The 26179-nt window shown below is 40.1% G+C and overlaps 1 protein-coding gene across 2 annotated transcripts in view; it reads right to left on the minus strand.

The window, feature by feature from the left end:
- The window catches only part of lancl2 (LanC lantibiotic synthetase component C-like 2 (bacterial)), an 84473-nt gene extending 68777 nt beyond the window's left edge, over nt 1–15696 (minus strand). The window contains exons 1-4 of one of the 2 annotated variants that reach the window (XM_077225002.1): nt 15350–15696; nt 14298–14578; nt 1992–2109; nt 526–733 (exon numbers count right to left, since the gene is read on the minus strand). In XM_077225002.1, the coding sequence (XP_077081117.1) occupies nt 526–733; nt 1992–2109; nt 14298–14468 (497 nt within the window). In that variant the 5' untranslated portion in view covers nt 14469–14578; nt 15350–15696. The remainder of the gene's footprint in view (nt 1–525; nt 734–1991; nt 2110–14297; nt 14579–15349) is intronic. The other variant, XM_077225004.1, reaches the window with a different exon arrangement.
- Nucleotides 15697–26179: the final 10483 nt, after the last annotated feature.

The raw sequence follows: 26179 nt of genomic DNA on the forward strand, positions 1-26179 counted from the left end.
CACACACACACACACCCAACCCCTAAACCTACCCATCACACAGACACACACACACACACACACACACAAACAAACTCTTCACACACACACACACACAGACACACACACTACCCCTAAACCTACCCATCACACACACACACACACACACACACACACACACACAACCCCTAAACCTACCCATCACACACACACACACACAACCCCTAAACCTACCCATCACACACACACACACACACACACCCTAAACCTACCCATCACACACACACACACGCTCCGCCCTCAGTGCCTAACCCCTTTAACTGAAACCTGTTTATGAAAAACACAATGTATTGAGAGCAAAATAAGCGTAATATTGGCTGGGCGTTCACTGGACGTAGGTAACTCTTTAATTGGTATTTTTCCCACATTTACGCACACCCTTTTCGCAAAATCTCATCTAGCTCCTCCAAACAACACTTTGGAGCAAAGCTAACAAAGAAAGCTAAAGAGAAAACAGACACAAAGAAAGTTTGAGAAGGTTCTGACTTAGCGAGGCACTCGTGAGACTCGGCCTGGTTGTTCAGCTGGTGGTGAACGACAGCGGCGACGGCTAGCGGCCCGGCGTCTCCGCACAGGAAGGACACACGGCGGCCGCTCAGGCTCCTCAGGGTGCGCTTCACGTAATCCAGCGCGCGCTGCAAGTGCTCGCTCTCCGGCGCCGCGCGGTGCAGCTGCAGGTACAGCAGGGCGATGCCTGCCAATCACAGCGCGCACACACTCAACAGCCAGATCACGCGTTCTTTTACATTAGGCAGAGGTGTAGAGTCCAGGTTCAGGAAGTAGAAGTCCTCAGTATTTTCTTCCAATCACCTGGATTTGCTAATTAGCAGTTTTTCAGCCAGTAGATTGCTATTAGTGATAATTAGAGATAATTAGTGAAATTGCTCATGGGTGGAATAAACATATGGCAGGACTTTTACTTTCTGACTTTCACTTTACGCCTCTGATATTAGGTTTGCAATTTACTCTGCACATGTGGACAAATGGGTTTGAACCTATCCAAATACAGGCTAAAATCCGGATTTGTGCCATTTTTGCCAGACTTGCTACTTTCGGACAGAATGTTGGTTCATAGGAAATTACTGTATATTTCCCTGTGGAATCCAAACTGTGTTACTTTCTTCAAGAACTTTATTGAAGATTTTTCTTTAACAAAGAAATCGCGCAGTAACAGCATTTTATGAACAAAGGCACACAATTTGTGCCTTTTTTGCACAAAAAAAAAGTCCGGGGAGCGCAGCGCTCACCTGTCCGGGCATGCGCGGCGCTCACCTGTCCGGGCATGCGCGGCGCTCACCTGTCCGGGCATGCGCGGCGCTCACCTGTCCGGGCATGCGCGGCGCTCACCTGTCCGGGCATACGCGGCGCTCACCTGTCCGGGCATGCGCGGCGCTCACCTGTCCGGGCATGCGCGGCGCTCACCTGTCCGGGCATGCGCGGCGCTCACCTGTCCGGGCATGCGCGGCGCTCACCTGTCCGGGCATGCGCGGCGCTCACCTGTCCGGGCATGCGCGGCGCTCACCTGTCCGGGCATGCGCGGCGCTCACCTGTCCGGGCATGCGCGCGCTCAACTGTCCGGGCATGCGCGCGCTCACCTGTCCGGGCATGCGCGCGCTCAACTGTCCGGGCATGCGGGCGCTCACCTGTCCGGGCATGCGCGGCGCTCACCTGTCCGGGCATGCGGGCGCGCGCTCACCTGTCCGGGCATGCGGGCGCGCGCTCACCTGTCCGGGCATGCGGGCGCGCGCTCACCTGTCCGGGCATGCGGGCGCGCGCTCACCTGTCCGGGCATGCGGGCGCGCGCTCACCTGTCCGGGCATGCGGGCGCTCACCTGTCCGGGCATGCGGGCGCTCAACTGTCCGGGCATGCGGGCGCTCACCTCTCCGGGCATGTGTGTGCTCACCTGTCTAGGCATTCGTGCGCTCACCTGTCCACGCATGCGCGCGCTCACCTGTCCAGCCGGTGTAGGTGGAGAAATCGTGTGGATCTGCCGTCTTCAGGCCCTCCTCCATTTGTTGAAGAAGATCTTTGATTTTACTCTGCACTTTCTTCTGAAATGCATCACTGATCTATTTCCATACAAGGAAAAAAGAGTTCTAAGTAAGCTTCCAAGATTAATTTGGCAAACATAATTAGTTTTATAATTAGTTGACATAAAGGCACACTGGCACTAAGTATTGTAACGCAATAAACCAAGCTGTGTTCTTGTTCTATCCAGACTGGACTATTATAATGCTCTACTGGCTGGTCTTCGAGCTTGCTCTGTCAAACCTCTACAATTGATCCAGAATGCTGCAGCAAGAGTGGTCTTTAATGAGCCGAAGGGACACACGTCACTCCTCTCCTCACAAAATTGCACTGGTTGCCAGTTGCCGCTCGCATTAAATTCAAGTCACTGACGTATGCCTACAGAACAACCACTGGCACTGCTCCCTCTTACCTAAACTCATTACTCCAGACTTATGTGCCATCCAGAAACTTGTGCTCTGCTCTGCTATGTCGTCTTTTGGTACCATCTCAAAGAGGCACAAAATCTCTTTCTCTGACCTTTACCATGACTGTTCCCTGTTGGTGGAATGATCTGCCTAAAAATATTCTTCATCAGTTTTACAACACGTGTGTGCTCCAAATACTCACTTCACAACCAAACACAGACACGCGCTGCAGAACGGGAATGTTTCCAGGGGACCCGATAAGTGCCGGACCGGCTGGACACGCTTACAGCTCGTGAGCACCCTGTGCCCTACTCCCTTCCCAGGGCAGAGCACTAGTGGACTAGTGGGCACTTGGAGTGAGCAGGGCACTAGTGTGCCATCATGTAGCCGTTTGGATCGCACTTGCTGAAGGGAGCAACGAAAGACAATGTAATTTCCTCATTCTCACCTGGGATGTTCCCATGACAAAACAGCTGTTCTTACGACAGAAATATCGTATTATTGCTATTAACATAACTGTTGCAAATAAATATACATTTTATTCGAAAAAGTTTAAAATAAGCGTTATGTATCTGTGTTTAAGTGTCTCAAATTTAAAACTTGCCGTCTCACCTGCATTACCTAACATTTCTTATGAAACTAAAGCATAACATGACAAAATTTGTGTAACTGATGTATAGATTAAAATATTACCCTCATGTACTTTTTCTCAATCTTTTTTAGTTTTCAGCTCATTGTTAGCTCTTCTTTTTTCATTTGTATTCTGATGACATTGAACATATTGTAGGCTATACAAAGTTGTATGTCATCTCTGCGTGTTTTGCAAAAAAAAAGAAAAGAAAAGAATAGTAGACTCAGCTGTAAGCGTGTCCAGCCGGTCCGGCCCTTATCGGGTCCCCTGGAAACATCCCCGCTGTGTCTGTGTTTGGTTGTGTTGTGAGTATTTGGAGCACACACATGTTGTAAAACTGATGTTTTCTTAATTTGCATGTGTTTTCTTCAGTTGCAGCACTGAGCTCTCTCAGCCACCGCACTAAACAGACCACATAACGTAATTTACTAGAGGTTCGGAAAAAATACTAAATGCGGCGGTCTATTTAAAAAATATTGAATTAATTTGAATTATTTAAAAAAATCAGTTTAAATTAATGACTCACTTATAAAGACTTCACTTGATTCATTACTGGATGAATCAGAATTTCTGAAAGAATCTCTTGAATGAATGATTCGATGACAAACACATTTAACAGTCACATGTCGCCACCTACTGGTGTAACAACATTTTTATATGAAGCATCAGGTTATTTTCAAAAGGTGATTTACTCTAGTTTGATCGCTTTCATAGACATCAGTTTTTATATCCAAACTATAAACTTGTATCCCAGTACTGCAGTGATAATATGAATGATTGTAAGACAGAAGTAATGATACTGTGTGGTTGAAAAGACAGTTTGTGAAGCCGTTTCATATCTATACATAACAACGGCTCTCACAGATCTGAATGTTCACTGTGATCGCACTCGTCAAAGCTTTAATAGACACAGGAGAATCGTTGTAATTAAGGAATAAGATTGTGTGGGTGTTTTAATCGAGATCACAATCTATTAACGATTAATCGTGCAGCTCTACTAATACTACTGATACGATGAAAATAGTAAAAAAAAAATCCTTTTATTCAGACTGTTTTTTTCTTGCCACAGGGGGAAAATCATAATGTGTATTGCTATTTCTGAAAGTCTGAGTCCAATAGCTTGGAAACCGTGGTCAGGGAAGAGTGAAGGGGGAATCGAATCCAGAGTTATTTGGTTCTGCTGCAGCAGTGTGTGTGTGTGTGTGTGTGTGTGTGTGTGTGTGTGTGTGTGTGTGTGTGTGTGTGTGTGTGTGTGTGTGTGTGTGTGTGTGTGTGTGTGTGTGTGTGTGTGTGTGTGTGCCGAATCTTAATGAGAAGCAACCCTGGCCTATAACACACTCACCTGCGGACAGAAACTACGACAAACACACTGACATGCGCAAGTAAATACGGTAGTACCGAAGGAACTGAAATAATCCCACAAATGTCCACTAGGGGCAGATATTTGAAGCACACATATGTATTTTCACCTATGTTGTATATTTCCCAGGGTTGAATGGTTGAGCTTGACAAATGCAGTCAATATATTAAAAAATGCACAGAAACAAGCTGTGGTTGAACGAGAAAATGTTCTTCCTACTATGCCATTATAGTAAAGAATACTGCAATAGAGAGAGTGATGCGGAAACTTTGCTGCTGCAGTCTGAACCAAATCTAGAAATGAACATGTTTCACTGCAGAGAGATGATTGACAGGTGAGGAGACGGAAACGAGAGACGCCGCTGAACCCTGAACCACTGCGGGAGTACAAACGGAAAATCGTTTCTGATCTTTCCTCTACAATGGGGAAAACAGAGATGTAGATATAAAGATGGTTTTAAAACGAGTGTGTTAGATGGTTTTATATCTAAAGCACTTCTCAGCCTCAGAGTGTGATAGAAATGCTATGACGGTACAAAATATTACTTTAAAATGAAGCTAAAACCTTTACATAAAATACACTGGTACTGCCATGGTACAGTAACAGTATCCGAGAGTAATACCATGATTATCTGATATTACATGGCACTCAAAGATAGCATGACACTGTCATAGTGTATGTGCAAAGAAACATCAGATCTAGTCAAATCTAAAAAACAGTGAAATATTAATATAATGTAAATCAGCTGTTTTCTATGTGAATATATAGTAAAGTGTAATTTATTCCTGTGAATTTTCAGCATCATTACTCCAGTCTTCAGTGTCACATGATCCTTCAGAAATCACTATAATATGATGATTTGATGCTCAAGAAACATTTATGATTATTATCAATGTTTCATATGTAAATATATTAATATTGCCTTTAAATATTAAGCCTTTAAAGGGATACTCCACCAGTTTTTCTTATTAAACTATGTTATTCCCTTAACTAAGACGAGTTGATACATACCTCTCTCGTCTCAGTGCGTGCACTATATCGCTCTGTATTGCCGCAAAACTATGTTAGCACTTAGCTTAGCCCATGCATTAAATATGGGCCAAGCAGAGAAGCGACCAAACACTTCCACGTTTTCCCTATGTAAACACAGTTACTCGAGTAGTGTAACTTGACCTGGGCTGGTGACACAAAATAAACCGTTGCGCTTTTCTAAGCGTTTAAAATTGATGACTATTGTATGGCGGAATACCATAACAAGTGCTTTTGAGCACTTCGACTTGGTGCAATAATATCTTCACTCGTGAAAAGTCCTCTTACCGGCTCCCGCTTCCTCTCCCTCTGACATTTCCGTCAATACAACCAACGTGACTTTTACTATCTGTGCTATCAGCTCAAAAGCACTTGTTATGGTATTCCGCCATACAATAGTCATCAATTTTAAACGCTTAGAAAAGCGCAACGGTTTATTTTGTGTCACCAGCCCAGGTCAAGTTACACTACTCGAGTAACTGTGTTTACATAGGGAAAACGTGGAAGTGTTTGGTCGCTTCTCTGCTTGGCCCATATTTAATGCATGGGCTAAGCTAAGTGCTAACATAGTTTTGCGGCAATACAGAGCGATATAGTGCACGCACTGAGACGAGAGAGGTATGTATCAACTCGTCTTAGTTAAGGGAATAACATAGTTTAATAAGAAAAACTGGTGGAGTATCCCTTTAAAGACAGGCATTTTATGTGAATTAATGACTTCTTCCAATGGTTTATGATCACTATTTTTCTTTTAACCCTCCAATCTAGAACGTCACATTTTTCATGATCTAAGAAATGGTGGCATCAAACACAGATCGACAGTGTTAATATTCAATCGTGTGTGAAAACCCTCAGTGAAGAGTGAAGCTGCTGTCCGCTCATCTGAAGAGATTAACCAGCAAATAATCCCTGAAGGGAAGATGGTTATGTTTGTTACACTACGCTACACAAAAACACAAGCGTTTATTCTGGTCAAGGGTTTGGGGTCAGTGAGATGTGTTAATGTTTCTGAGTCTGTTCTGCACACTAAGGTTGCGTTCATTTGATCAGAAATAGAAAAAAAACAGAGAAATATTATTCCACTGTAAAACAGCTGTTTCTATGTGAATATATACAGGTCCTTCTCAAAGAATTAGCAAAAAAAAAAAGCGTAAATCAGCAGAAGTCAAAAGCTAAACAAAGAATTAAACCACGATCACATGACTTTAATGTCACCATCACTAAGCTTCCACAAGTCTTCCAGTCTTTGTTTAAAAACATTTTCCCTGAAAGTTTGAGTTATAATACAGGTCCTTCTAAAAAAATTAGCATATTGTGATAAAGGTTCATTATTTTCCATAATGTAATGATAGAAATTAAACTTTAATATATTTTAGATTCATTGCACACCAACTGAAATATTTCAGGTCTTTTATTGTTTTAATACTGATGATTTTGGCATACAGCTCATGAAAACCCAAAATTCCTATCTCAGAAAATTAGCATATTTCATCCGACCAATAAAAGAAGTGTTTTTAATACAAAAAAGTCACCCTTCAAATAATTATGTTCAGTTATGCACTCAATACTTGGTCGGGAATCCTTTTGCAGAAATGACTGCTTCAATGCGGCGTGGCATGGAGGCAAATTTTTATCATTACATTTTATCATTACATTATGGAAAATAATGAACTTTATCACAATATGCAAATTTTTTTAGAAGGACCTGTATTAGAATCAAGCTCTAATTTTGTCAAAGTATGAAAGATGATTTAATTGTGAATTTAGGATGCAGTTATGAAAATATGACTTTCAGAGGAAATGACAGAAATCTCCTGTGGGGTCTCCACTGTTGGACTAATTAAATACATTGACGAGAGTGTATTTTTAGATGATTGATCATGAATTGTCTACATAAAGCAGAAGAGGAAACGCGATAGTTCATGTTTACTAATGAATATTAATATAAAGTGTTCCCAAACAAAGAATGAACAATACTTCTACAGCATTTATTACTCTTAGTTAATATTAATTTCAACATTGACTAATACATTATTAAAATGTTGTTATTATAATACTAATTTTATTATTATTAATTAAAATAAAAGATTATATTTGTTAACATTAGTTAATGCTCTGTGAACTGACATGAACAAACAATGAACAGCTGTATTTATATTAACTATCATTCACAAAGATTAACTAATATAGTAACCAATGTATTGCTCATGGATAGTTAATGTTAGTTAATACATTAACTAAAGTTAACTAATGTTAACAGTACTAACACACCTGTACTACTAACACACACACCCCTGTACTACTAACACACACCTGTACTACTAACACACACCTGTACTACTAACACACACACCCCTGTACTACTAACACACACACCCCTGTACTACTAACACACACACCCCTGTACTACTAACACACACCTGTACTACTAACACACACCTGTACTACTAACACACACCTGTACTACTAACACACACCTGTACTACTAACACACACACACCTGTACTACTAACACACCCCTGTACTACTAACACACACACCCCTGTACTACTAACACACACACCCCTGTACTACTAACACACACCTGTACTACTAACACACACCTGTACTACTAACACACACACCCCTGTACTACTAACACACCCCTGTACTACTAACACACACACCCCTGTACTACTAACACACACACCCCTGTACTACTAACACACACCTGTACTACTAACACACACACCCCTGTACTACTAACACACACACCCATGTACTACTAACACACACCTGTACTACTAACACACACACCCCTGTACTACTAACACACACACCCCTGTACTACTAACACACACCTGTACTACTAACACACACCTGTACTACTAACACACCCCTGTACTACTAACACACCCCTGTACTACTAACACACCCCTGTACTACTAACACACACACCCCTGTACTACTAACACACACACCCCTGTACTACTAACACACACCTGTACTACTAACACACACCTGTACTACTAACACACACCTGTACTACTAACACACACCTGTACTACTAACACACACCTGTACTACTAACACACACCTGTACTACTAACACACCCCTGTACTACTAACACACCCCTGTACTACTAACACACACCTGTACTACTAACACACACACCCCTGTACTACTAACACACACCTGTACTACTAACACACCCCTGTACTACTAACACACACACCCCTGTACTACTAACACACACACCCCTGTACTACTAACACACACCTGTACTACTAACACACACCTGTACTACTAACACACACCTGTACTACTAACACACCCCTGTACTACTAACACACACCTGTACTACTAACACACCCCTGTACTACTAACACACCCCTGTACTACTAACACACCCCTGTACTACTAACACACACCTGTACTACTAACACACACCTGTACTACTAACACACACCTGTACTACTAACACACCCCTGTACTACTAACACACACCTGTACTACTAACACACACCTGTACTACTAACACACACCTGTACTACTAACACACCCCTGTACTACTAACACACACCTGTACTACTAACACACACCTGTACTACTAACACACACCTGTACTACTAACATACACCTGTACTACTAACACACACCTGTACTACTAACACACCCCTGTACTACTAACACACACCTGTACTACTAACACACACCTGTACTACTAACACACCCCTGTACTACTAACACACCCCTGTACTACTAACACACACACCCCTGTACTACTAACACACCCCTGTACTACTAACACACACCTGTACTACTAACACACACCTGTACTACTAACACACCCCTGTACTACTAACACACACCTGTACTACTAACACACCCCTGTACTACTAACACACCCCTGTACTACTAACACACACCTGTACTACTAACACACACCTGTACTACTAACACACCCCTGTACTACTAACACACACCTGTACTACTAACACACCCCTGTACTACTAACACACCCCTGTACTACTAACACACACCTGTACTACTAACACACACCTGTACTACTAACACACCCCTGTACTACTAACACACCCCTGTACTACTAACACACACCTGTACTACTAACACACACCTGTACTACTAACACACCCCTGTACTACTAACACACCCCTGTACTACTAACACACCCCTGTACTACTAACACACACCTGTACTACTAACACACACCTGTACTACTAACACACCCCTGTACTACTAACACACACCTGTACTACTAACACACACCTGTACTACTAACACACACCTGTACTACTAACACACCCACCCCTGTACTACTAACACACCCACCCCTGTACTACTAACACACCCCTGTACTACTAACACACACCTGTACTACTAACACACCCCTGTACTACTAACACACCCCTGTACTACTAACACACCCCTGTACTACTAACACACCCCTGTACTACTAACACACCCCTGTACTACTAACACACACCTGTACTACTAACACACACACCCCTGTACTACTAACACACCCCTGTACTACTAACACACACCTGTACTACTAACACACACCTGTACTACTAACACACCCACCCCTGTACTACTAACACACCCCTGTACTACTAACACACCCCTGTACTACTAACACACACCTGTACTACTAACACACACCTGTACTACTAACACACCCCTGTACTACTAACACACCCCTGTACTACTAACACACACACCCCTGTACTACTAACACACCCCTGTACTACTAACACACCCCTGTACTACTAACACACACACCCCTGTACTACTAACACACACACCCCTGTACTACTAACACACACCTGTACTACTAACACACACACCCCTGTACTACTAACACACACACCCCTGTACTACTAACACACCCCTGTACTACTAACACACACCTGTACTACTAACACACACCTGTACTACTAACACACCACTCTACTACTAACACACACACCCCTGTACTACTAACACACACACCCCTGTACTACTAACACACACACCCCTGTACTACTAACACACACACCCCTGTACTACTAACACACACACCCCTGTACTACTAACACACACACCCCTGTACTACTAACACACACCTGTACTACTAACACACCCCTGTACTACTAACACACACACCCCTGTACTACTAACACACACACCCCTGTACTACTAACACACACACCCCTGTACTACTAACACACACCTGTACTACTAACACACCACTGTACTACTAACACACCCCTGTACTACTAACACACACACCCCTGTACTACTAACACACACACCCCTGTACTACTAACACACACACACCCCTGTACTACTGACACACCCCTGTACTACTAACACACACACCCCTGTACTACTAACACACCCCTGTACTACTAACACACACCTGTACTACTAACACACACACCCCTGTACTACTAACACACACACCCCTGTACTACTAACACACACACCCCTGTACTACTAACACACACACCCCTGTACTACTAACACACACACCCCTGTACTACTAACACACACCTGTACTACTAACACACACCTGTACTACTAACACACACACCCCTGTACTACTAACACACACACACCCCTGTACTACTAACACACACACCCCTGTACTACTAACACACACACCCCTGTACTACTAACACACACACCCCTGTACTACTAACACACACACCCCTGTACTACTAACACACACACCCCTGTACTACTAACACACACACCCCTGTACTACTAACACACACACCCCTGTACTACTAACACACCCCTGTACTACTAACACACACCTGTACTACTAACACACCACTGTACTACTAACACACCCCTGTACTACTAACACACACACCCCTGTACTACTAACACACACACCCCTGTACTACTAACACACACACCCCTGTACTACTAACACACACACCCCTGTACTACTAACACACACACCCCTGTACTACTAACACACACACCCCTGTACTACTAACACACCCCTGTACTACTAACACACACACCCCTGTACTACTAACACACACACCCCTGTACTACTAACACACACACCCCTGTACTACTAACACACACACCCCTGTACTACTAACACACACACCCCTGTACTACTAACACACACACCCCTGTACTACTAACACACACACCCCTGTACTACTAACACACACCTGTACTACTAACACACACACCCCTGTACTACTAACACACACACCCCTGTACTACTAACACACACACCCCTGTACTACTAACACACACACCCCTGTACTACTAACACACACACCCCTGTACTACTAAGACACCCCTGTACTACTAACACACACCTGTACTACTAACACACCACTGTACTACTAACACACCCCTGTACTACTAACACACACACCCCTGTACTACTAACACACACACCCCTGTACTACTAACACACACACCCCTGTACTACTAACACACACACCCCTGTACTACTAACACACACACCCCTGTACTACTAACACACCCCTGTACTACTAACACACACCTGTACTACTAACACACACACCCCTGTACTACTAACACACACACCCCTGTACTACTAACACACACACCCCTGTACTACTAACACACACACCCCTGTACTACTAACACACACACCCCTGTACTACTAACACACCCCTGTACTACTAACACACCCCTGTACTACTAACACACACCTGTACTACTAACACACACACACCCCTGTACTACTAACACACACACCCCTGTACTACTAACACACACACCCCTGTACTACTAACACACACACCCCTGTACTACTAACACACCCCTGTATTACTAACACACACCTGTACTACTAACACACACACCCCTGTACTACTAACACACACCTGTACTACTAACACACACACCCCTGTACTACTAACACACACACCCCTGTACTACTAACACACACCTGTACTACTAACACACACACCCCTGTACTACTAACACACACACCCCTGTACTACTAACACACCCCTGTACTACTAACACACCCCTGTACTACTAACACACACCTGTACTACTAACACACCCCTGTACTACTAACACACACCTGTACTACTAACACACACCTGTACTACTAACACACCCCTGTACTACTAACACACCCCTGTACTACTAACACACACCTGTACTACTAACACACACCTGTACTACTAACACACACCTGTACTACTAACACACCCCTGTACTACTAACACACACCTGTACTACTAACACACACCTGTACTACTAACACACACCTGTACTACTAACACACACCTGTACTACTAACACACCCCTGTACTACTAACACACACCTGTACTACTAACACACACCTGTACTACTAACACACCCCTGTACTACTAACACACCCCTGTACTACTAACACACCCCTGTACTACTAACACACACCTGTACTACTAACAAACCCCTGTACTACTAACACACCCCTGTACTACTAACACACCCCTGTACTACTAACACACACCTGTACTACTAACACACACCTGTACTACTAACACACACACCCCTGTACTACTAACACACACCTGTACTACTAACACACACCTGTACTACTAACACACACCTGTACTACTAACACACCCCTGTACTACTAACACACACCTGTACTACTAACACACACCTGTACTACTAACACACACACCCCTGTACTACTAACACACACACCCCTGTACTACTAACACACACACACCTGTACTACTAACACACACACACCTATACTACTAACACACACACACCTGTACTACTAACACACACACCTGTACTACTAACACACACACACCTACTAACACACACCTGTACTACTAACACACACACCCCTGTACTACTAACACACACACCCCTGTACTACTAACACACCCCTGTACTACTAACACACACACCCCTGTACTACTAACACACACACCCCTGTACTACTAACACACACACCCCTGTACTACTAACACACCCCTGTACTACTAACACACCCCTGTACTACTAACACACACACCCCTGTACTACTAACACACCCCTGTACTACTAACACACACCTGTACTACTAACACACCCCTGTACTACTAACACACCCCTGTACTACTAACACACACCTGTACTACTAACACACACCTGTACTACTAACACACACACCCCTGTACTACTAACACACACACCCCTGTACTACTAACACACACCTGTACTACTAACACACACCTGTACTACTAACACACACCTGTACTACTAACACACACCTGTACTACTAACACACCCCTGTACTACTAACACACACCTGTACTACTAACACACACTTGTACTACTAACACACACACCCCTGTACTACTAACACACACACCCCTGTACTACTAACATACACACCCCTGTACTACTAACACACACACCCCTGTACTACTAACATACACACCCCTGTACTACTAACACACACACACCTGTACTACTAACACACACACACCTGTACTACTAACACACACACACCTATACTACTAACACACACACACACCTGTATCACTAACACACACACACCTGTACTACTAACACACACCTGTACTACTAACACACACCTGTACTACTAACACACACCTGTACTACTAACACACACCTGTACTACTAACACACACCTGTACTATTAACACACCCCTGTACTATTAACACACCCCTGTACTACTAACACACACCGGTACTGACACACACCAGCACTAACACACACCAGTACTAACACACACCAGCACTAACACTGCTGCCACAAACAGGCGTTAAAGCTACGGATAGCCCGCTCACACACCTTCCCGGCGGCGTCGAACAGCTCTGCGGGCTCTGGCTCGTGTTCTCCGGCGTGTGGGGCCAGCAGGAGCCCCGGGTCCCAGTCCGGGAACGGGTTCGGGAAGCTGCGCTCCTCCATCGCGGACTCCGAGCCCGACACGAGCTTCAGGCGCTTAGACATGTTCTCGCCCATCGCGACGGCGGCCCGCCAGGGACACACTCGTACGGCCGAAACGCGTTTGGGTTTCTGATGCTGGTCCTGACGCTGCAACTGCTGATGATGAAGCTCAGAAGTCTCGATTCCTTTAGCATGAAACATGTGTAGTATGTTATAAACACCAAATCCAACAGGTAAAAACTGGTTTTATCATGTCATATAGGCTAGGCTATTTGAATAGGCAATATAATATTTTAAATTGATAGGCTACATATCGAAAATAAAGTTCAATATAGTTAAAAATCGTATAGGCAATCTCATATGTTAACCATATGTGAACCATATTTGTTTTTGATGTATTAGTTAATTATAAGTGGTCTGACTTTTATTAGCTATCAGTTATAAACCATGTTTCATGCAGTTTATGTTCATGTCTGTTGCATGTGTGTTTTTTCTCTTTTGTAACTGTTCTTTGTATGTTATTATTGTCATAATGTGGCTCAATATAACTCATAATATGGTAGAAAAAAATAACCGAAAGCATTGTTACAAGGGAAATGGGCGGAAACAAATTAGCAATCTTATGATCATAGCAAACGATAAAAAACGTTTTTTTTTGTTTTTTTTTTTTTTTTTTTTTACAATCTAGACTACTTTTGGGGTAAAATATTAAATTCATAAATATGCGCATGCTCAGCCCATTTTACACATATTGATAGCTGCAGGCTACAGTAAACATTATACGATTTCATGACATAGGCTACAGTTATTATGGGCTGTAAAGCATATCAAAACGCTTGTAACATCACCACCGTATTTTTATGGTAAAGTTCCGCAAATCATGCGTCAACAGCAGTAAATGTTCGTGCATTCATTATTCTGTATTCATTGGTGAGATCCGGACACGTTTCACTTACATTCTCTCAGTCTCGTGCAGTGCAGCATCATGCAGTCCTGAAGGACATCAGCATCAGATCATCAGTTCCAGCCGGGCTCACAGCGAGATTCCCAGATGACATGTACCAGTCCTTTCCTTTCTCATTTCCGGGCTTTGACTTTCTCTTCTCTCTCACACACACACACACACACACACACACAGAGTGGACGGGAGATCCGGCGGGTGACACCAGAGCAGATGATGATGATGATGATGATGATGTCCTGCCTCTATCTTGAGCACATTTGATCCATAAGAGGAACAGATGGCGATTCCGCTCCACCATCCAGGATTATACAGCAAACAAATCCATGAAGCCCTCGTGCACTCTCGCGCGCGCGTGCACACACACACACATTTAGTCGTTTACATCGGGTGAACCATGCAAAAGTGAAGTAGATTTGCGACTAAACATTGATAAAATTTTAATAGGCTACTATCAGTGTGTTTACTCATTTTGTCATATAATTATCTCTATTAGAGGCTTAAATAAATCCATAAACAAGGTCGGCACTGCACTGTAAAAACATATTATTGGTTTAACTTAAAAAAGTTAAGTTGGTTGCCTTAAAATATTGAGTTCTTTTAAATCAAAAATGTCAGTTAATGCAATGGGGATTGATTTAGTCAACAGAAACTAAATATATTATGTTATCTGAACTACATTAATTATCTAAGTTGATTTGACAAAAGATTTTTTTTGTTGATAAATCATGAAAATATTTTTTACAGTGTGGTCAATTGCATGAAATGCCTTGGGGTTGGATAATATAGAAGTGAAAGTGAATATTTCAAGCATCTCATTCTGCTGTTAAACTCCATCAGGATATAGTTGAACTGTGAGTCTGACGAGATGAAGGCGTTTGCGTTGAGATGTTACACACAGGCTGCTTCTGTTTCGGCCAGATCTACAGTGAATATAGACTCCTAAATATAGACTCCATCTGCGCTCCTCAGCGAGACGTCCTCGTGGAGCTTCTGCGCTTTATTTCCTGAGTTCTGTAAGATTAGTAATGTTGTGTGAAAAGCTTCCTACAAATCTAAAAGAGTATTAGACAGAACCGGCAGCACTGGGGAAATGAGCTGAGTCCATCTCCACAAAATATGATCATTCTTGACATTTCCATTTGCTGTATAATGAGGGACAGTAACGCATGTTTCTGGATGATGATGAACCTGCAGTGTGGGACATGAAACATGTTTAATTAGGCATGAAGGGAAGAGATTATGGATGACACACACACATGCATCATATCATCCTCGTGAGTGTGTATAAAAGACATGCTAATGTCAGTGTAACACATCTGGATCTCACGGTGCAGGTGTGTCGCATTCCTCGTCCACATTAATCTGATGCGATATGAAAGATCTTTCATGCGGCTGTCAGGTCAGATCAGAGAGAATAACATATTCAGATTTACAGCAATCATGAGAAATCCAACTTGCCATGATCTTTTGACAGAAGAAGTCTTTGTACTATTAAAACATCCTGCAAGTTACATATCTTAAAACATGCTCCGCATTATAAACAAGGCATTTGTTTATTCAAGATCCAAAAAGTGCTCGTTTTGATATTGCGAGATCTGTGATATCTATGCTATAATGTATTTCTTTAATAAAAACATATATGATATTTCTTACCTTTCAAGCAATAAAGAAGCAAAATGACTAAATATAAAAAATAAATATTATCTTTGCCATGGCAGACTGTTATTTTGTTTATATTCTTTGTATTATATAATAAGCATCAAACTATTTTTTTTAAAATCAGTATTAGCTCTGAATTTTAAACCGTAAATTTTACTGTAAACCAAAACATTTTACGTTTTACAGTGCTGCAAATCATGTGTATAGTAAGATTCTAAATATTATTTAATTTTAAACTGTAAATTGGAGATATTTTACAGGAAAACACACCGAAATCATTAAACATGTTTTACAGTGCAAATCCTGGATTTTAAATCAGCATTATTTAATTTCAATTTAATTTCAAACTGTGAAATTGTAGACACAAATATTGATAAATGTTTTACAGCACAAATCCAGTATAGTGCTTCAGGAAAGCCTTCAGGAAGCGTCCGGCCTCATCACTCGCTGCTATTGGCTGATGTCGGCACATGTGACCTGCTGTTCAAATACATCAGTGAAAAGCTCTGGTCTCACTCTCTTCCAGCCAGACACAGTAAACAGGAGACACTGAGAACGGGAGAGTAATAAACATGATTCTAGCCGCAGGATCAACTCTTTTTATATTGTTTTGTTGGCTTACAGCTGTGTTGTAAACTATATATATATATATATGATAAACTAGCTTCAGTAAAATCAGTGAACTAGTTAACAGGACAATAGCCGTGCTTTTCGAGAGCGTTGAGTGTGTGGCACGGGGGAACAAGTGCGATAGAAGACTGGCACTGGCACACAGTGTGTTCACGAACTGCAGACTCAACTCAGTGACCTCCAAACCTTGGAAAAAATTGTAAATAAACACATGTTTATTATTACTGGAGGAACACTGGGGAAAGGATGGTAATCTGTCATAGAATGTATCAAAATAAAAAAAAAATCTTCCCTAATCAAAAGTTAAAATGTAAATGCTGAAAACCCTTTACCTAAGCTGGTGTTCCAAGCGACTGTTTCCAGCACATCAGTCCCTCACCAGCCTCAGTGTGCACAGTAATCAGGCATGTGTCCTGAAGTGCCCTTAACAGTGTGCATGCCAGCATACAGCGCTGATCACTGAGATTACCTATACGCATGTACACCCCAGGGCCTGTGTCAGCCTTAGCCTTATTTTTATATTTTAGACATAAATTAAAAGAAAATGTGAGAAGTTGACGATAGAAAAACAAACATGAAGACATTTTATAACCTAGACATGGATGAAATGCTTCCCTGTCCAGCTGAGCTGTTCCTCCACACCGCTCTCATTACTCAGTCATTACTCATTCGTTACTCTCATTACTCAGTCATTACTCAGTGATTACTCTCATTACTCAGTCATTACTCAGTGATTACTCTCATTACTCAGTCATTACTCATTACTCAGTGATTACTCATTCGTTACTCTCATTACTCATTACTCAGTGATTACTCATTACTCAATCGTTACTCATTAGTCAGTCATTACTCTCATTACTCAGTCATTATTCATTACTCAGTCATTACTCATTACTCAATCGTTACTCATTAGTCAGTCATTACTCATTACTCAGTGATTACTCTCATTACTCAGTCATTACTCAGTGATTACTCTCATTACTCAGTCATTATTCATTACTCAGTCATTACTCATTACTCAATCGTTACTCATTACTCAGTCATTACTTATTACTCAGTGATTACTCTCATTACTCAGTCATTACTCATTACTCAATCGTTACTCATTACTCAGTCATTACTTATTACTCAGTGATTACTCTCATTACTCAGTCATTACTCAGTGATTACTCTCATTACTCAGTCATTACTCATTACTCAGTGATTACTCATTCGTTACTCTCATTACTCATTACTCAGTGATTACTCATTACTCAATCGTTACTCATTAGTCAGTCATTACTCTCATTACTCAGTCATTATTCATTACTCAGTCATTACTCATTACTCAATCGTTACTCATTAGTCAGTCATTACTCTCATTACTCAGTCATTATTCATTACTCAGTCATTACTCATTACTCAATCGTTACTCATTAGTCAGTCATTAATCTCATTACTCAGTCATTATTCATTACTCAGTCATTACTCATTACTCAATTGTTACTCATTAGTCAGTCATTACTCTCATTACTCAGTCATTACTCATTACTCAATCGTTACTCATTAGTCAGTCATTACTCTCATTACTCAGTCATTATTCATTACTCAGTGATTACTCTCATTACTCAGTCATTACTCAGTCATTACTCTCATCACTCATTACTCAGTCATTACTCATTACTCAGTCGTTACTCATTACTCAGTGATTACTTTCATTACTCAGTCATTACTTATTACTCAGTCATTACTCATTACTCAGTCGTTACTCATTACTCAGTGATTACTCATTACTCAGTCGTTACTCATTACTCAGTGATTACTCTCATTACTCAGTCATTACTCTCATCACTCATTACTCAGTCATTACTCTCATCACTCATTACTCAGTCATTACTCATTACTCAGTCGTTACTCATTACTCAGTGATTACTTTCATTACTCAGTCATTACTCATTACTCAGTCATTACTCATTACTCGGTCATTACTCATTACTCAGTGATTACTCTCATTGCTCAGTTATTACTCAGTCGTTACTCATTACTCAGTCATTACTCTCATTACTCAGTCATTAGTCTCATTACTGTCATTACTCATTACTCAGTCATTACTCATTACTCAGTCATTACTCATTACTCAGTCATTACTCAGTCATTATTCATTACTCAGTCGTTACTCATTATTCACTCATTACTCTCATTACTCAGTCATTACTTATTACTCCTTACTCAGTCATTACTCAGTCATTACTCATTACTCAGACATTACTCTCGTTACTCTCATTACTCAGTCATTACTCTCATTACTCATTCATTACTCACTACTCAGTCGTTACTCATTACTCAGTCATTACTCTCATTACTCAGTCATTACTCACTACTCAGTCGTTACTCATTACTCAGTCATTACTCATTACTCAGTCGTTACTCATTACTCAGTCATTACTCACTACTCAGTCATTACTCACTACTCAGTCGTCACTCATTACTCAGCCGTTACTCATTACTCAGTCATTACTCATTACTCAGTCGTTACTCATTACTCAGTCATTACTCACTACTCAGTCATTACTCACTACTCAGTCGTTACTCATTACTCAGTCGTTACTCGTTACTCATTACTCAGTCGTTACTCATTACTCAGTTGTCACTCATTACTCAGTCGTCACTCATTACTCAGCCGTTACTCATTACTCAGTCATTACTCATTACTCAGTCATTACTCATTACTCAATTGTTACTCATTAGTCAGTCATTACTCTCATTACTCAGTCATTACTCATTACTCAATCGTTACTCATTAGTCAGTCATTACTCTCATTACTCAGTCATTATTCATTACTCAGTGATTACTCTCATTACTCAGTCATTACTCAGTCATTACTCTCATCACTCATTACTCAGTCATTACTCATTACTCAGTCGTTACTCATTACTCAGTGATTACTTTCATTACTCAGTCATTACTTATTACTCAGTCATTACTCATTACTCAGTCGTTACTCATTACTCAGTGATTACTCATTACTCAGTCGTTACTCATTACTCAGTGATTACTCTCATTACTCAGTCATTACTCTCATCACTCATTACTCAGTCATTACTCTCATCACTCATTACTCAGTCATTACTCATTACTCAGTCGTTACTCATTACTCAGTGATTACTTTCATTACTCAGTCATTACTCATTACTCAGTCATTACTCATTACTCGGTCATTACTCATTACTCAGTGATTACTCTCATTGCTCAGTTATTACTCAGTCGTTACTCATTACTCAGTCATTACTCTCATTACTCAGTCATTAGTCTCATTACTGTCATTACTCATTACTCAGTCATTACTCATTACTCAGTCATTACTCATTACTCAGTCATTACTCAGTCATTATTCATTACTCAGTCGTTACTCATTATTCACTCATTACTCTCATTACTCAGTCATTACTTATTACTCCTTACTCAGTCATTACTCAGTCATTACTCATTACTCAGTCATTACTCTCGTTACTCTCATTACTCAGTCATTACTCTCATTACTCATTCATTACTCACTACTCAGTCGTTACTCATTACTCAGTCATTACTCTCATTACTCAGTCATTACTCACTACTCAGTCGTTACTCATTACTCAGTCATTACTCATTACTCAGTCGTTACTCATTACTCAGTCATTACTCACTACTCAGTCATTACTCACTACTCAGTCGTCACTCATTACTCAGCCGTTACTCATTACTCAGTCATTACTCATTACTCAGTCGTTACTCATTACTCAGTCATTACTCACTACTCAGTCATTACTCACTACTCAGTCGTTACTCATTACTCAGTCGTTACTCATTACTCAGTCGTTACTCATTACTCAGTTGTCACTCATTACTCAGTCGTCACTCATTACTCAGCCGTTACTCATTACTCAGTCATTACTCATTACTCAGTCATTACTCAGTCATTATTCATTACTCAGTCGTTACTCATTATTCACTCATTACTCTCATTACTCAGTCATTACTTATTACTCCTTACTCAGTCATTACTCAGTCATTACTCATTACTCAGTCATTACTCTCGTTACTCTCATTACTCAGTCATTACTCTCATTACTCATTCATTACTCACTACTCAGTCGTTACTCATTACTCAGTCATTACTCTCATTACTCAGTCATTACTCACTACTCAGTCGTTACTCATTACTCAGTCATTACTCATTACTCAGTCGTTACTCATTACTCAGTCATTACTCACTACTCAGTCATTACTCACTACTCAGTCGTCACTCATTACTCAGCCGTTACTCATTACTCAGTCATTACTCATTACTCAGTCGTTACTCATTACTCAGTCATTACTCACTACTCAGTCATTACTCACTACTCAGTCGTTACTCATTACTCAGTCGTTACTCATTACTCAGTCGTTACTCATTACTCAGTTGTCACTCATTACTCAGTCGTCACTCATTACTCAGCCGTTACTCATTACTCAGTCATTACTCATTACTCAGTCATTACTCACTACTCAGTCATTACTCAGTCGTTACTCAGTCTTTACTCAGTCTTTACTCAGTCGTTACTCGGTTGTTACTCAGTCATTACTCTCACTGCTGGAACTGTTGGACGTAACAATGGCCATGTTCTGTAGTGAAGACTTGATTTTTGAGGCAAGATCAACTGCATGTTTGTTTTTAATTATTTTATTAATCATATAAACATGGCCCATGACATCTCCCAAAATACAGGTGAATTATGCATTTAAATGTATCATGTACAAATCATATCTCGTATGAAGTCAATCTCTGTGAAAGAGGAAATGAAACACTGACATGTTAGTTTACATACATAACATATGGAATCATATCACAGCTTCAGAAGACTTATAGCATATATCATACTTTACTATTATTATTATTACTGTTAGCTTTATGGAGATTGACAGTCGCTAGTGGGAAAGAGCAGCAGGAACATTCTGCAAAACATCTCCTTTCTGCTTCACGTCGTATTGGTTTGAGACGTCATGACGGTGAGGATTAATATCAAATTAGGATTTGTTTTAACAATTAGTCAGTCTGTTTTAATTGATTGTAAAGGCAAGTGCTCAATCTGCATGCTTATGCATATTCAGAACTGGTAACGGTCATTTTTATACATGAACAATGAAGTGAAGAATCTCACCAGAGATACACCACATACTGTATGTTGAAGAAATGAAACGGATGCAGTAAATCCTTCATTTTCAGTTTCTGATCTCACAACAGCACTTCAGAGAAACGGCTCTTCAAACATCAGTTATTGGCTTTAGTGTCAGAACTCAGTTTCTGCTCTGTTCTCATTCCCAGTCTAGAGGAATAATCACCACATCTTTCAGATATGCAAGTGACCAGAAAAATATCTATTGAATCTGAAAGAGATTTATTGCCAAGAATATTTGCACACACAAGCGATTTGTTAACATTTCTGTGTTTTAAATGTCAATGCAGAACACTAAAATATGATTTCCAGGTTTAAATCCCAGATTTTCAGAGAGAAAGAACACACTATCTTGATGTTTTCAGAAGACTCCTGTTTATAGTGACTCCTGTGTGTGTGTGTGTGTGTGTGTGTGTGTGTGTGTGTGTGTGTGTGTGTGTGTGTGTGTGTGAGTGTGTGTGTGTGTGTGTGTATGTGTGTGTGCGTGTGTGTGTGTGAGTGAGTGTGTGTGTGTGTGTGTGTGTGTGTGTGTGTGTGTGTGTGTGTGTGTGTGTGTGTGTGTGTGTGTGTGTGTGTGTGTGTGTGTGTGTGTGTGTGTGTGTGTGTGTGTGTTGGTACGGCCTACGAACTTTCGTGAGAGTCTTGAAGCTGATCTTCTGCTTATAAAAACGAGCTAACTATCTCCAGTAAAACCTTTCTTAAATTTCTTATATTTCTGACTCCGGGTCTATCTGGTCTTGGGTCGTGAACTGTAACCTCCTAACACATGAAACATCACGCGTGTGAGCGGCTCTGAGAGGCAACAGTGTCCTCTACTGGAGCATCGGAGTCTGTGTTTCTGACTCACGCTTACACTCACACAGACTCTCACAAACACATCGAGTGCCTGACAGTCATTCTCAAGCTCAAGGAAAGCTCAGCAACTGACCTTTAAATCCCTGAATCACGTCCTCCGCACTGCACTGCACTGAGAGAGAAGAGATGCATCACTGTCAGACGCTGGACTCCTGCTATTCCTGGCTCACAGATCTCAGAGAACATGAACATAAACTTATATGAAGCGTCTATCACAACAACTCAAGGCTATGACATATATAGCTTATAAATACCTTGTGTTTGTTGTTGCTTCCGTCCTTGTCTGCTGTTTGCTTTAATAATGAACACCTGCAGAAAAACTAATGCAAAGCCAACAGAGAACATTCCTGTGACTAATGTAGTCAATTTAAGGTAAAACATTGTTTAAATAACATTTACAGGACATTATTAATATCTGATATTCTGAAGTTAAGAGAAACTTTCTTAGAAGAACATCTTTATGATGCTGTTTTTACATTGATAACGTTAAGAGAAAACGTTCTGAGAACACATTCATCTAGTTATTTGTACTAGATGACCTTTAGCATTATCATAACCTTTTACTATCATTACGTAACCTTTTACATAATGTTCAGTTCACAAGAAAACTGTATTCACATTTGAGACGAGCTGAAATTATTCCTATATTTCTGCACAGAAGAACTTCAAGGCTAAAAAGACAAAGGCTTTTTAATACTGAAATGTCAGAGAGAAAGCAATGCTGAATAAAAGAGAGAAAGAGTGAAGGTATGGGCTTATAATGAGTAAAATGAATATGATTCATCAGTCGATATCCTCGTGTTTTATTGATCTCTTCATTGTTGGACAGAAATCAGATGTTCCCTGGAGTCGCTCTGATCACAACATGAGGTCTACCTAGAAATGTAGTCCATAATAAACACTGCAGGCCAATTCCATTCATTCCACAAGGCCATATCTCCACTCTGCTTGAAATAAAAGATCAGGTCTAAGTTACATCTGCTATCATCAGAAATACCCGAGAGAAGAGTTAAAAAAGGGCGGGAGTTGAGTCGAAATAGTCAAATTATAAAACATAAGGTTGTAGTTATGAGAAGTAGTTACATTGTGAGATATAATGTCAAAACTATAACAGTTTGTAAGATATAGTTACAATTGCAAAAAAATCACATTGTGAAAAAAGTCACAATTAAAAGAAATAGAGTCACAGTTGTGAAATATAAAGACGAAGTTATTATAAATAAAGTCTCAGTTGTGAAATATGAAGAAATAAAGACAATTATGAGAAACAGTCACAGTTATAAAATATAAAGGAATTATGAGAAATAATCACAGTTGTGAAATATAAATGAGCAATTATGAGAAATAAAGTCACATTGTGAAATATAAAGAAATAAAGTCACAGTTGTGAAATATAAATTTCAATTATGAGAAATAAAGTCACAGTTGTGAAATATAAAGAAATAGAGTCACAGTTGTGAAATATAAAGAAATAAAGTCACAGTTGTGAAATATAAAGAAATAAAGTCACAGTTGTGAAATATAAATAAATAAAGTCACAGTTGTGAAATATAAAGAAATAAAGTCACAGTTGTGAAATATAAAGAAATAAAGGCACAGTTGTGAAATATAAAGAAATAAAGTCACAGTTGTGAAATATAAATGAGCAATTATGAGAAATAAAGTCACATTGTGAAATATAAAGAAATAAAGTCACAGTTGTGAAATATAAAGAAATAAAGTCACAGTTGTGAAATATAAAGAAATAAAGTCACAGTTGTGAAATATAAAGAAATAAAGTCACAGTTGTGAAATATAAAGAAATAAAGTCACAGTTGTGAAATATAAATAAATAAAGTCACAGTTGTGAAATATAAAGAAATAAAGTCACAGTTGTGAAATATAAAGAAATAAAGTCACAGTTGTGAAATATAAAGAAATAAAGTCACGGTTGTGAAATATAAAGAAATAAAGTCACAGTTGTGAAATATAAAGAAATAAAGTCACAGTTGTGAAATATAAAGAAATATAGTCACAGTTGTGAAATATAAAGAAATAAAGTCACAGTTGTGAAATATAAAGAAATATAGTCACGGTTGTGAAATATAAAGAAATATAGTCACAGTTGTGAAATATAAAGAAATAAAGTCACGGTTGTGAAATATAAAGAAATAAAGTCACAGTTGTGAAATATAAAGAAATATAGTCACAGTTGTGAAATATAAAGAAATAAAGTCACAGTTGTGAAATATAAAGAAATAAAGTCACAGTTGTGAAATATAAAGAAATATAGTCACAGTTGTGAAATATAAAGAAATAAAGTCACAGTTGTGAAATATAAAGCAATATAGTCACAGTTGTGAAATATAAAGAAATAAAGTCACAGTTGTGAAATATAAATAAATAAAGTCACAGTTGTGAAATATAAAGAAATATAGTCACAGTTGTGAAATATAAAGAAATAAAGTCACAGTTGTGAAATATAAAGAAATATAGTCACAGTTGTGAAATATAAAGAAATAAAGTC

This window comes from Siphateles boraxobius, unplaced genomic scaffold, assembly GCF_051911475.1.
Source record: "Siphateles boraxobius isolate OS27281-9 unplaced genomic scaffold, OSU_SipBor_1 97, whole genome shotgun sequence".
Lineage (NCBI taxonomy): Eukaryota > Metazoa > Chordata > Actinopteri > Cypriniformes > Leuciscidae > Siphateles > Siphateles boraxobius.